This window comes from Microtus ochrogaster, chromosome 18 (assembly GCF_000317375.1).
Source record: "Microtus ochrogaster isolate Prairie Vole_2 chromosome 18, MicOch1.0, whole genome shotgun sequence".
Taxonomy (NCBI): domain Eukaryota; kingdom Metazoa; phylum Chordata; class Mammalia; order Rodentia; family Cricetidae; genus Microtus; species Microtus ochrogaster.
In genome coordinates this window covers 6,384,673-6,399,276 of record NC_022020.1, presented here as the reverse complement: position 1 = coordinate 6,399,276, position 14,604 = coordinate 6,384,673, and the positions used below count along the sequence as shown (strand labels likewise).

The following is a 14,604-nucleotide window of genomic DNA, read 5'->3' as shown; positions in this document are numbered from 1 at the left end:
TCCAGGAATCCCACGGTCAACCTCAGCAGCATCCTACAGACATCTCATGACAAACTGACCACGTTACCTGCCCACACTCTCCGATTCCGCTCACGGTCCCTGCCTCGTGGCACTGACATTCTGTGAAGGTAAGAGAGTGTCTATGAGCTGGGGGTCTTAGAGGAACAGTTCCCTGACTCTAGGGATGCCACGTGCCTACAATACAACTCAGGGGCTTGGACGTCCCTGTGGACCTAAGAAGCATCCAACCTGCTGTGCTGGAGTCTAAAACAGTATTGCTTCTGGTTACTCCAGCACACAGAGTTTATAAAGGTTCCCAATGTCAAGGTCATTATTGACACGCCTACATAAAAACACACTCTACCCTAAAATAGTCATTTCACTTAGACCTTTTATTATGCGTTTTAATCTTGGTATCCTGGCTTTAATAAACTGTACAAAATAAAGGTTCAGTAGGAATATGCAATGTGTGTAAAATTAAACCAGAAAGAGTGGTTTATAAAAACAAAGAGGTCACAGGCATTTATCAAATGGCTGCCTTCACAATGACAAAACTCAAATAGAATAGCAAATCTCTGTCTGAAAATGTCAGTTATGCTCTGAACAGAGGTGAGCACTAAAGCATAGTCAGCATGTTGAACAAATCAGTTTAACAAAATGCTCTTTTGTCAATGTGGGCAAAAGAAGGCAGAAATAAAGAGGCAATGGCATGGCAGGATGGGGTGGAATATGAGACAGCTGACCTGAGCATCCGCTGGGGTTTTCTTTGGCCAGATTCCAATATAATGGCTTGCAGACACTACACGTAGGACTTGCAACGTGAAGCTTGCACTGGCAATAACCCTTGAAATGAAGATCAAACTGACATTTGGCATCTTGAAACTAAGACCTGTTTCAAATATGTGTTCTTGAGCAAAGCTTTGTCACCAAATCAATTTGGACTATGAAAGATAAGTCAAGGGATTCACAAAAGCACAAGGTTGCTTCAGTCTTCTGAACTTAAAGGAAGGTTTGTTTTTATTTGATACATTGGAGTGCTTTACCTGCATGTAGATATGTGCACTGTGTGTGTGCCTGGTGCCCAAGGAGGCCAGGAGTAGGCACCTAGTGAAACTGGAGCTAATGATGGCTGTAAGTCACCATGTGGTGCTGAGAACTGAAGAATCCCCTTTGTAAGAGCAGTAAATGTTCTTAACTCGGGGTCATCTCTTCAGCCTCTGAACTTTTTCAGTACACACTTGGCATTTTACACGAGTAACCAACAAATGTGGTTAAAAGCAGTCAGAAAATACAGAGAAGGGAAAATCTGAAGATCTCTCTTGTCTAAAACATTGTTATATCTGAGAACAAGGCTCAGTCACTAAAATGTTTTTCTTGTAGGTGTGAGGGCCCAAGTTTGATCCCCAGAACCCACATTTAGAAAGACAAACATCTTGGAATCCACTGGCCAGCAGTCTAGCTTGCTTGGTGAACTATGAGCCGGTAGAGGCCTGCCTCAAAGAAGGCGGTGGATGATCCCTGAGGATCGACATATGAGGCTGCCCTCTAACCAGTACCCATACCTAACATGCACACATAAGCATGCGTGTGCGCGCACACACAAACACGCTGCTGTGCTCTAGGGGCGTCTCACAGGAAGACGGATGCTATGACCAATCTTATGAGAGTGGCTTCAGCTCCAGCAAAGACATAGCAGGAGCAGCAGCAGCCCTTGCGTCCCTTGTGGTCCATAGTTGTGAGGCCACAAAGGCAGGGAAGTCCCAGGATCTTAGGAAACCATTCACAGTACCACAGTATGTGCTTAGAATAAAGGAGAGACTATGTGATAGTTTGCGGGATGGCCAGCTTTACGTCACAAGTTCTTGGCCAGTGATTGAGTCTGGGTGCTCTTCCTGATGGCACCCTCACAGAAACCTCCAGAAGAGCTAACTCTTGGACTCTAGGATACAAAATCTAAGTAAACCTTATTCTTTTGTTTAAAAAAATACCTCATGGATACACAAATATCTATAAGTTCAAGGCCACCCTGGTCTACAAGAGTTAGTTCTAGGACAGGCTCCAAAACTACACAGAAACCCTGTCTTGAAGAATAAAAAACCAAAACCAAAACCAAACAAACAAACAAAAAAACCTCACAAACTACATATGCATTTTGAAAAAGAGCCATGATCTCTTTAGGCAACGTGGATCTGTGTCTTATATTAATTCCAGGAATTTTCCACGTGGTTAGTCTTGACCTTTCACGTAGATGCCCCTACTTACCAAGTTGGAGTCAACGGTCCCAGCTGGGTCACAAATACTGCCGGGCCCTGTATATGATTCAGAAATGATACACATGGCTGGCTGATGGTTTTGACATTATACTTCAAGAAAACCTTAATTTTGCCTTTTTAAAAGTGCACCTACGTTTAAGTTTTTTATTGCAGAAGCGGCAAAACTTGATGTGACTCTCACTGAGGCACAGCCAGGGTCTCTATAGTTGTCTGTAGTGACCCCTGTAGGGTCACTCTGCCCTGCCAGGGAACACAACTTCCTTCCTTTCTTTAATGTTTCCTATACTTCGTTTTTAAGATATATTTTAACTTGTTTTTGAAAATTGCATGCAATATTTTGATCATAATCTCTCCCCTCACCCAGCTCCTCCCCCACTTCCCTACAAAGATTCCTTCCTAGCAGGCCGTTAGGAAAGACTGAGATTTTCAGCATCTCTAGAATTGTCCAGAAGAGGGCGATATTGCACCTCTTTTTAAAATTAAAAATAAAATGTCCATCAAAAGAAGTTACAGGATTTCTAACTTCATTTTGTAACCGAAAGAGAACTGATTATTATTACCCCCGTTACCCCTCTCCCCATTGTTATGGTGTATTGGCCTCTCCTGTCTCCTGGGTACCCTGTCCCTTTAAGAGACAAACCCCGCCCACTCCCAAACCTCCCCTTCTGCCAGGAAAGCTGTTCTCCTCCAGCCTGCTTTCTCTCTCTCTCTCTCTCTCTCTCTCTCTCTCTCTCTCTCTCTCTTTCTCTTGTCCCTCTCCTGGAGTGGCTGCTGCCTTCCTCCCCCCTCCCATTCCCAGCTCCCCCTTTCCCTTTCCCCTCCATAACCCACTAAATAAACTCTATACCCAAACTCTCTCTCTGCATGGCGTATCTGTCCGTCTCTCACCCACCTGGGACCTGCTGAGGCCTCAGGTGGTGGGACTGGCTGTCCTTCACCATGGCTGCTCTCAGGGGACGATGCCCCCTCAGGTAACCCACTGTGGCTCCTCGGAGGCCTCTGGGTCACCCTCATCTTTAAGAGAATAACACCCCTGTGTACTGAAGTTCTTGGTGATGCCTGAAGAGGCTATAGCTAAGCATTTGCAACATCTCCCTATTACAACATCTCCCTATTACAGCAGCCTGGTTGATCCCACTTCTGAGGCTGGTTATGGCCATTGGAGCATGTGGGTAACAGGATCCTATAGCCTTCCTTACAAAGGGCCCCTTAGCTTTTTGCTTTCCTTTTCTCTTTGTCAAGTTTGCCTCAGTTCCTCATGATGTCCCTGTTTTTTGTTTTTGTTGTTATTGTTTTGTTGTTTTATTTTGTTTTTACTCCTTTGCCCTTTGGTCTTTGGGGGGTCCACCACCCAGCTCCCAAATAAATCACACACAGAGAGACCTATTAATACTCATGAATACCCAGCCTTAGCTTGGCTTGTTTCTAGCTGGCTTTTCTAAGTTACTCCATCTACCCCTTGCCTCTGGGTCTTTCACTTTTTTCACTTTCCTTCTTACTCCGTGGCTGGCTGTGTGGCCCCTGACAACCTCCTCACCTTGTTTCCACTTCCTTCTCTCTTTTCCGAGATCTCTCCTATTTATCCTCGCTGCCTGCCAGCCCCGCCTATCCTTGTTCCTGCCTTGCTATTGGCTGTTCAGCTCCTTACTAGCCCATAGGTATTTTAGACAGGCAAAGAACTACAACTTCACAGAGTTAAACAAATGCAGCATAAACAAAAGCAATGCATCTTTACATCATTAAACAAATGCTCCTCAGCATAAACAAGAGTAACAGACCTTAAAATAATATTCTACAACATGTCCCCTCCACCTCCTCGCTCTTTGAGCCATATTTTTCTCTAGTAGCCCACACCTTGTTTCCTCTCCTTTTGTTCTCCATGCTGACCATGCTTGGCCCTGGGCTCTTCCCGGGATGGTCAGTGTTACTCTCCAGCTCTGGTATAGTCATGGCTACTCTGCCTCTGCCACATGGGACCCACAGGCCCTCCTGCAGAAGTATCTGGTCTGGAGAATTCTGATTGGGAAAGTCCTGGAAAATATCATGTGCTCTTCCGCCAAGTTCCACCCAGCTCTGGATGCTACACCCTCAGTGTCACCAGGAGCAGGACGGATCTTCGGATGATTAGTCTTAGCACAAGAGTCCTCTGCAATCCCCAGGCGGAGCTCCTGGTACACCCTGGCTGCCCACACTAAGAAGCTTGCAGGCAATGCGGGCAGCTTATTTCTGTGTAGAGGGAAGGGGCAGAACCCAGCACTCTCGGCCCACAGCAAAGATCCTGTGCAGGGCACATCAGCACCCAAAGTCACCAGGGAGAGAAAGCTCGATGCCTTGGCATGTCCAGGGTGGAGGCCGGGCATGCCACACAAAGGCAGGGGCAGACTCCATGGGTCATTTTCATCATGCTGAAGCAGAGAAGTGACGTGTGAACTAAGAAATCCAGGTCGTTTATGAATGGGGGTTTAAATCATTCTCACTAGCCACTAGACGCCTCTGAGAATGAACATGTGATGTACATGGTCAATGAAGTTGGCCAGGGGCAGACTGAACCAATTATCTAGGGTGGCTAGAGTCAGTCTGGAGAAGGTTGAAGGCTTCTCGGGGAGGCTGGCTCTACCTACTCAGATGAAGATCATGCCTCCAACGTGCTGCTGGCTTCCTTACCTTGGCAGTAAGGAAAGTCATAGGCTCCCGAGAGACACCTGTCACACTGCTTTCCCGTTATTCCAGGCAGGCATTCACACTGGCCAGTCACTGGGTCACAGGGGACCGGATAGGATCCAATAGTCGAACACTGGCAGGCTGTGGGAAATAGCTTGATCAGACTTAGGCATGAGGTATAAAGAGCACAGGGCAGTGTCTTGGACATGAGCCCTCAGATAGGGCCAGGGGAAGTGAATCCAGGCCCCCTCCAATTCCCTAAGCTTTTCTGGCCATCCAGCAGGGTGTATTTCCTGCTGTTGGCTTCTTTACCCCATTCCACCCTTTTCCTCTGCAAGGTCCTTGCATCCCCCAACCCAGGCAGCTTCAGGGTGGAGGGGATCTGAGAGAGGGCAGACCAAGAAAAACACAGTCAGCCACAGCAAAGATTGGACCAAGACTCTGCTGGCCTTATTTGAAGGAAAAGATAGGCAGGCGCCAATGCAATAATTCCTCCAACATCCTGAACAGCACATGGTAAACCAGAATCTAGCGAACACGCAACAGGAAGACTTGAACACCCTAACCCAGAAGAAGGGGAAGAAATACTCCAGGATCTCAGCACCAGACTGGGACTACTGAGACATCCAGCCTGGTGGTGCTGTCATCTCTGCCTCCTTCTGTCCACTGGACAGGTTCCTAAACTCACAACTCCACTCTTGAGAGCCAGGACTTGAACCCAGTGAGCTGACTGCCAGCCCAGCACCTGGCTTCCAGAGAGGAGAAAGGAAAGAACAAGAGACAGTCTCAGAGAAATGTCACATCTGTAGAAGGCGGGGCAGCTGCTTAAACCACAGGCCATGCTGATCTTCCAGAAAGTTTGTCTGCGCTTCCTCAGGAGAAATCCAACCTGGGAAACTGGGGGCCAGCGTTTCTGCTTTACCCACTCACCTTGGCATATAGGGAATGAATATGAGCCTGTGCGGCAGGAATCGCACCGGGGACCCTCAACCCCAGGGCGGCACAGGCACCTGCCACGGTCGTCACATATCTCTGGGAGAACACCTTCCAGGTTACAGTCACAACCTACAAAGAAAGAGACTGTCAGAGAGGCCGCTGTGCTGGGTGGAATTCCTGCTTCCCCTACCACGGTGGCCTGCGGGCAAGCCTGGGGTGTTGTTGCCTATTCCAGGTGGAGCCACCCCAGGCAGGTGGTCCTGGGGTGTACAAGAAAGCAGGCTGAGCAAGCAGCACCCCTCCATGGCCTCTGCATCAGCTCCCGCCTCCAGGTTCCCGCCCTGACTTCCCTCAATACTGCATTGTACCTAGATGACAATATGGAATGAATCCTTTCCTCCCCAAGTTGCCTATGGTGGTGGTGTTTTCTCACAGCGAGGAGCCCTACTAAGACAGCTCTGGACCATGGCACCCAGCCTTTCTGTGGGTCAGGGGGTTCTGAGTACAGGTCCTCAAGCTTCCATGGAAGACACTAACTGACAGCCATATTTCCAGCTCCTCTTTCTGTTTTTAAGATGAGAAAGCAACGTAATTCAACCCTAGAGTGTTTCAAACTTGGCTTTGAGGGTTTCTGGGAGATTGTCCCACAGAATCTACCAGGCTCACAGCCTTCCAGAAACCAGGTTGCCAATCAAATACATACCCACCTCAGGACCTGTCTCAGACCATAACAAGCTGTTTGGCACATTCTACCCTATGTCCTGGCATAAAAGCTTTTCGTCTTATATATGTCTATCCATGTCCCTGCTCCTCAGAAGGTCTGCAGGTCGCGAACCTGTCTGTATAAGTAGGCTCCGCCCCCTCTGCTCTGCTTATTCTCCATCTTAGTTGAGTTTGTCTTGTACTCCGGTTCTGAGATCACTCACTGGGTGATCACAGAATGAACAGCTCATTGGCCTGTGACTTTGAGCCAAGGTTGCTGCAGTCCTTACACTTCCTATGACATCATTGCCAACCCTCCCATGGTCAGCAGCAATGGTTCCGGAGTGATCAAGGCTAGTCTTGCAGGAGACAGATTTCTAAGTACTGTTTTCACACTAGGCTCATCCAGAGGGGGTCCTCTTCATCGGACCAAAAGAAGAGACGCATGGGGGCTACTGGCCGTGTGCTCACATGGAACACACTGGGATTTAGGACTGGAACAATGCACCTGGCAGTGCGGCCTCTCTAGAGAGCACTGCTAAACCCAGTAGGAACGGGAGAAGACAGCCGAGGTGCTGACACTTTCAATGTTCCTGCCCTGTTTATCTCCATGCTGTGCTCAGCCCGCATGCAACAAGACACAAAACAGCAGTGGCTTTAGACTCCAGGGGATAGGGTCACTCATGCTGTCCCTATCTATGAGAGCATTGCCATGGTAAACTCCACAATGCACGTGGACATTTAGGGCCGTGACATCTCATGCTGTCTGTGGCTGCTGCTGCTCAAGGAAGGAGCTGACTTCCACGCCTTGGCTGAGTTTGAGGTTGTCCAGACCATCAAAGAGCAAAGCTGCTATCTATCCATCAGCTCACAGAATGTTCCCGGGTAGTCGTTCTCAACCTTCTGTAACCTATTAATACAGTTCCTCGTGTTGTGGTGACCCCAACCATTACATTGCTTTTGTTGATTCTTCATAACTAATTTTGATACTGTTCTGTTTTGTTTGTTTGTTTGTTTGTTTGTTTGTTTTGGTTTTTCGAGACAGGGTTTCTCCGTAGGTTTTGGTTCCTGTCCTGGAACTAGATCTGTAGACCAGGCTGGTCTTGAACACACAGAGATCTCGCCTGCCTCTGCCTCCCGAGTGCTGGGATTAAAGGCGTGCGCCACCATCGCCCAGCTTGATACTGTTCTGAATCATAAAGCAAATATCTATGTTTTTCAATGGTCTTAAGCAACCCCTGTGAAAGGGTCATTCGACCATCCCAAAGGGCCATGACTCACAGGTTGAGAACCACTGCTTTAGAAACTGAGAAGATATAATATACACTGTCCACTTGCAGTTCTCTTGATGTGGGGCCTGTGCACGTTCCAGTCAGACTTGATGAGTGATGAGGATCTGTGCAGTGCTGGATGGACATTACCAGATGCTGTCCTCCAATATTGTGCTTCCACGGTCTCAACACTTAAAGGCTTTCAAGACCAGTTACTAAGTAGAGTGAAGAAGTTTGCCTCAAAGGGCAAGATCTCAGCTCCTCTAGAATGGTCGTAGTCCATCCACATGGACCGTTAGCTCCATCCCCTCCTTACTGGACTCCTTAAGGGAGATGTGGGCAACCGAGAAGGATCACGAAGATGGCGCCTGTGTGACTGATTCATCAAAAACCCATGGAGGGTGGATGTACTGGGACGGAGGGAGGAAAGGGGAACCAGAGCTCTTGACCCCTTTTGGTCTGGGTTCATGCTTTAGATTTAGGGTCCCCTGTATGCTCTGAACCTAGAGAGAGCCCCTCCCCTCAACAATACACAGCAATTTTAGCTGTATGGATGGCAGTCCCCAGCTGGAACATAGGAATTGAGGGACCCAGCAATGAGTGGTTATGAGCGACCCTCTCAGCAGGCCACCTTGGCCTGTGGTTCTTTGCTCTAGTCTTGAAGCACCAAGACCATACACTCACATGCCCATCTGCTCTGACAGGTGCCCACAGGGGCTGGAGTTCCTGGATCACTGGAGCGGACTGAAGAAGAGGCAGTCAGTGGGGGCGAAGAGGCATGTTGATGTGTTTCGTGCCCCCTCCTCTTCCTGACCCGACAGGGCTGCCTGGACCCTTGTACACACAGCCTTGCTGGACTATTGTCCTAGATAGGTCTGACCAGGAAACTGTCCTCCATCCTCAGGGAGAGAATGTGGCCAAAGGTTGGAGCGGTAGAGCTATGGGCAGCCACAACTCATGGTTTGCCCACTACCTGTCAAAGCACTACATTGATTTGATGTCCCCCTTCCCTCGGTGCCATGGACAGAAAGAGGTTAATGGTCTTAATTAAGTATGGGCAAAAAAAAGAAAAGGAATCATACTCAGAAATGGAAAGGTCACAAGCCAGGAAGACAGAGGTAGTATGTGTGCCCAAGTCTGCCTGATTTAAAACCAAACACATTTAATTTTATTATACTAAGAATGCAAACTTAAAACAATCTTGGAAGTAAGTTTAAAGGTCTATTCTAGATTAAGATACATCATCAAACCAATTACATACAGCAAACATTTGTAGTCCTATCCCTTATATTAACTTCTGAATCTTGCTGTACTGCCTGGAGGGAGACCCAGAGATTCAGCCCAATCCAATTCCTCCCCTTCCGAAGGAAGGACTTGTGAGGGTTGGAAACAGTCTCTACAAGGGTTAAGACTAGATAATGATTTAAAAAAAATTCTAAATCCTTCCTCTTCCCCTTTGCCTTAAACCATAACCTTTCAGAAAAAAGTTAACAGCAAATTTGTTGAGTCATTTTCTCTAATGTAATAACTAAAAATAAAATATTATAAGAGGAAGACAGAGCATCCCAGCATTTGCATGAGAGTTGGTTTGACAAGCAGGGCTTTGGGAGCGGAGGGCTCAGAACCTTCAGCCTCACACAGCTAGCCTGTACCCACAGGCTCCTATGGTTGAGACCACTCAGGAAAATGACAGTGTCTGCAGCGAGTATGCCCAGGCTTGCTCTTACCACTGTTTCCTAAGTGATACAGTGTAACTACTTAAACAGCATTTATATTAGATACTCAGTAGTTTGGGGTGATTTAAAGTACATGAATAATGTGTGGAGGTTACACGGATGTGCATAGGTTACATGAATACCATGCTATTTTACACCAGCAACTGAGCATCTGCAAAGTTTGATATCTGAGGGGGTGGATTTTTGAAACTCATTCCCTGCAGACACTGACTGGTGTGGGACCGTGGTCTGTATTCTGTCAATTATATTTTAAATAAACTTGGATTGGCCAGTAGCCAGGCAGGAAGTATAGGTGGGACAACCAGACAGGAAGTACAGGTGGATCAATGAGAACAGGAAAATTCTAGGAAGAGGGAAGCTCCCTCTGTAGTCCTGTCCAGACACAGAAGAAGCAAGATGTGACTACGCCTCTGAAAAAGGTACTGAGCCATGTGGCTAACACAGATAAGAGTAATGGGCTATCAAGGTCCAAATCAGGAGCAGAAGGAGGGGGAGCATGAACAAGGAACTCAGGACCGCGAGGGGTACACCCACACTCTGAGACAATGGGGATGTTCGTTCGGGAATTCACCAAGGCCAGCTGGCCTGAATCTGAAAAAGCATGGGATAAAACCGGACTTGCTGAACATAGCGGACAATGAGGACTACTGAGAACTCAAGAATAATGGCAATGGGTTTTTGATCCTACTGCACGTGCTGGCTCTGGGGGAGCTTGGGCAGTTTGGATGCTCAACTTACTGAACCTGGATGGAGGTTCCTACCCACCTACCTCCTTCCTTCCCTGCCTCCTCTCACCCTTTCTTCCATCAGGGATAACCTTCCCCTTGCTCCCCTAGCTCTGGGTTCTTCCCTGCCCCTCTAACTGTCCATCTCCCGTGGACTGGGAGCTCCCAGGAGCAGGGACTGAAGTGGGCAGCATGTAGCACAGCGTAGGCACTTCATCAAAGACGAGCCAAGACTGAACCAAGCCTCAATTCTCTTCAGTAAACGCCATTCTTCGCTCTATTTTATCAGCAGAGCCTCCCGAAGGAGCTATCATAACCTGCTTGCCCATTGGTCAAGCACAATGTGGTCTAAGCCACATCGGTCAAGCTCCACGCCCTCAGTGATAGCCCCACTCACCTGCCAGGTGAATCCCATCCTAAAGAGCCCACACCTCAAAAAGCATGCACCAGATCTCATTACCCAGACCTTTTGGGGCATTCCCAGTTTCACACATCTGCTGGCCCCCAGGCCCTGGCTTGAGCTAGGACCTTGACAAAAGCAAGCAGTTCTTCCTTACACAGTGGGTGGGGGATTGCAAACCTTTCCACAATCTTTTCAGGAACTCCGATCCTGTAATGAATCAGGGCTGGCCTGTCTGCAGGCCTGACGAGCTGCTCTAGAGAATCAGCCTAGATCGCCTCAGCATCCCTGATAAATTAGACTCCTGGGTGCTGCGTGTCGTGGGTTTTCCTTCTCACTGCAGTTTAACTTGGAGGACTAGAGGGTCCAGCACATGGCAGTCTAGTGTCCTTGAACATACGTTCCAAGGGGATCCCTTAAAGATGTGTCTATGACACATCTGCTTTCTACGAATGATGCTCAGGTGGATGTGTCTAGCTGATCCCGCCATCTAAATCCTAATCATATCCAGTTATGAGATAAGGAGAGAAACTAAAAACAGTCGAGTCCGCATGGCCATTTGTCCAGTTAGAGTCTGTCCTTTAGAGCCAGGACTCCTCACCCAGTACAGTCGTTACTTAGCACTGATGGGGACTCCATGGACTCCCTCCCCCTATGGGCTTAAAACCCCCAGATGCCCAAGTTCTCAAATGACACAGTATGCAAAACCTTTGAACATAACCTACATGTGTATTTCCATATACTTTAATCATAGCAAGATTTATAATACTTAACACAATATGCTTTTATACAGCATTAAAACTGGCAAGAATTCTATCTGTACACTGTGAATGCATTCTTATAACATTTGCATGGGAACTTGTGTGTATAACATGTATGCATGTTGTGCGGGATGGTTTATATACGCCACTCTATGTGTGGGATCAAAGGAAAATCTCATGTTGGGGTTTGCCTTCCACCTTCTTGGGGACAGAGCCACATCTCTGTATATGCCACACTGGCCTATGAGCTTCACGAGATTCTATTGTCTCCACCTCCTGTCTCACCATAGGAATGCTGGGATATGAGCTGCTCTACCCAGCTCTACGCATAGTCTGGGGAGCCAAACTCAGATGTTCCCGCTGGCGTGGCAAGCACTTTACCCACTGAGACTTCCCTCAAGATGCTTTTTTTAGAAATATATTTTTGATCTTCAGTGGTCTGCAGAGGAGGTGGAACACCCATGGGCAGGAAGGGCTGGGTTTTGAGACTGATTAATTGCCTCAATCTTGGCTGGATACGTGAGTCTCTAGCACAATACTTTAGCTTGGGTGCAGAATGGCACGGCAGAGACTCTGATGTGGTCCTGGGGTCTGTAAACTTTTGTATGAGAGCCAAATATATCTGTTTATAAAAAAATAGATTATATTGGAATACTGCCCAATGCTTTCATTTGCATATTAGCTATGGCTCCCTCAACAGCAGTTGAGGACATGTGACAGAATCCATCAAACCCCAAAGCCCAGAAGTCTTTCCTATCTGATCCTTCACAGTGAAGCTTGACACCCGCTAGACAGGAGCTCCTCCTGGCTGAGGCGGTGCTCCCTAATGAGAAGCATGCAGTGATCCTTCACAGTGAAGCTTGACACCCTCTAGACAGGAGCTCCTCCTGGCTGAGGCGGTGCTCCCTAATGAGAAGCATGCAGTGATCCTTCACAGTGAAGCTTGACACCCTCTAGACAAGAGCTCCTCCCGGCTGAGGCAGTGCTCCCTAACTGTCCAGAGTCGGGACAGTCTCCATCCCTGAAAGCCTACTTTAAGACCTTGGGTGACAGGCAGGAATAAAAAATAAACTGCTTTTTGTTTGTTTGTTTTTTAGCACACGCCTAGTTAAGAGAAACTCTACTTGAGAACACAAAATCTTCTACAGGTGTCAGGGTGGGAGAGAGGCCGGCTTCCTCTGGTGCGCTGTATCTGCTGGTGGTTTATAAATCTGCACTTCTAATATGCTCTGGCAATAAATAAGTCCCAGGCTCAGTGTTTTTAGGATGTATTAATAGGGAGAGGCAGATCAGACGGAAAAGTATGTGCTGCGCACCCATGAGGGCCTGACTTTGACCCCAGTACCCATGTAAAACTCCGGGCACAGAAGCATCTACTTAACTCCCGGTGCTGGGGAAATGGAGATAAGGGGATCCAGGCTCCTGCTGGCCAGTGAGTCTGGCCAAAATGTGACCTACAGTGTCAGGTTACCTTGTCTCACAAACAAGCTGAAGAGCTTAGAAAGATATCCTTTGTCACTCTCTGGCTTCCACAATGCACACGTGGATGCATGCATGCATGCATGCATGCACAAACTCCCACACACATGTACACAGATTGGAACAGACAAATACACACAAAAATAAATAATTAAAATGAATTAATAAGCCAGCAAACTGAGGTGGATCACTGTATCTTTGAATTCTCAAACTCAACTGTGTTAATGTTTATTTTTCATTAGGCTGTGATCCAGGATTTCCCTAGCATTTTGTGGCAGTTATCTGAACTTCTCTCCAAGTTCAGTTACTTTCCTTTCCTGAAGTTACCATGAGCCTCTTTTGAATAACAAAAAGGTTGCTATAGACGGGCTGTAGATGGGAGATCTAAACATTCTTGTGAGAGAAATCGGACTTGTGTATTGACAAGGCTCTAGCTCTAAGTTCCATTCCAGTTAATTTCCAAATGTTTAAGAAAACACTGGCTGATCCCTGCTGTGGGCACCCTCGAAGACGATGTTGGATCTCACCTTTCTTCCTACTTGCTTCCTGGCTGCCATGAAGTGAATACTACCCCCCCCCCCCAACCATGCACTTTCATCATGCAGAGCTCTGTCTCTACATGCCCAAAGCAATAGAGCAAACAAAGCACAGATTTTCCTCCTCAGAAACTGATTTTGCAAACAACTTGTTCCAGCAACAGGAAGCCAACTAGCACAGCAATTAGAACATAATTTTATGTGCATGTGTGTGTGTGTGCAGATACATACACACAAATGTTGTCTTGATACATGTGTTATTGTTTGAGCTCTGAGTCCCCATCCTAACAAACCCCGCAGAAACAGAAGTTCTAGAGATGCCGGGAATGTTTCTCTGTGCACTATCAAGCCTTTAGCACCCAGACTGGTATTTTTTAGTAGCAGGGAAGCTTGTGGAACAAACGGTTGCTATGTAGGTGCAGTACCAAATCCTCCAGTTACTACTCACCTCCCTGCTCCAAAGGATGCTCACATCTGCTGCCCTCCACCCAGGGCTCGTGCTCCTGGCTGTGGTGCTCCCAGCCTTCTCACTGGACACTCTGTGGAAGCAGCTTTCCACAAGGTCCTGATCACTAAGTCATTCCCTCCCTGCCTTCACTCCCAAGGAGTACTGCTTGTTTCCTGATAATGTCCAGGGAGACGCAGCCCAGAACTGTAGTAGGCCTGGCTAATTACACTTTGCAGGGGCTCCCTCAACGCCCTTCCCACTCCTGCCCTGCTGTTTCTTGGCATCACCTCCCAGATACAGCACTTGCACTAAGTTCGTGTGGGTGGAACAAGTGGCCCAGTAGACAGGAAGGCTACTGTGTAAGGATTTTGAGCAAACTAGTAATCTATAACCCAAGCTCTATCCAGCATCCTGAATGGGCAGAGTCCTTTCAAAAGATATGCCCAAGAATGGCCAGGAAACAACTGCCAAAGCCCCACAGTACCCCAGAACTTCTCCTGGACTTGGCAACGTGTTCAGGAACCAAAACTGGAATGGAACATAATATTTTCATCGACATTAAATCCAAAAAAAAAAGGCTACTTACCTTTTATATTGCCAGCTATTGGGTCTTCTAGACTGAGAGTATAAACAGGAGAGACTGGAATTCCTATAAAATAATTTATTTTAAGCCGGG

At 47.4% G+C, this 14,604-nt stretch overlaps 1 protein-coding gene across 1 annotated transcript in view; it reads right to left on the bottom strand.

The window, feature by feature from the left end:
* Lama3 (laminin subunit alpha 3) overlaps positions 1 to 14,604 on the bottom strand; it is a 220,910-nt gene that overhangs the window by 132,141 nt on the left and 74,165 nt on the right. The window contains exons 11-16 of the mRNA XM_005355767.3: positions 14,515 to 14,577; positions 5,865 to 5,999; positions 4,938 to 5,075; positions 2,263 to 2,309; positions 744 to 843; positions 68 to 120 (exon numbers count right to left, since the gene is read on the bottom strand). Of these exons, the coding sequence (XP_005355824.1) occupies positions 68 to 120; positions 744 to 843; positions 2,263 to 2,309; positions 4,938 to 5,075; positions 5,865 to 5,999; positions 14,515 to 14,577 (536 nt within the window). The remainder of the gene's footprint in view (positions 1 to 67; positions 121 to 743; positions 844 to 2,262; positions 2,310 to 4,937; positions 5,076 to 5,864; positions 6,000 to 14,514; positions 14,578 to 14,604) is intronic.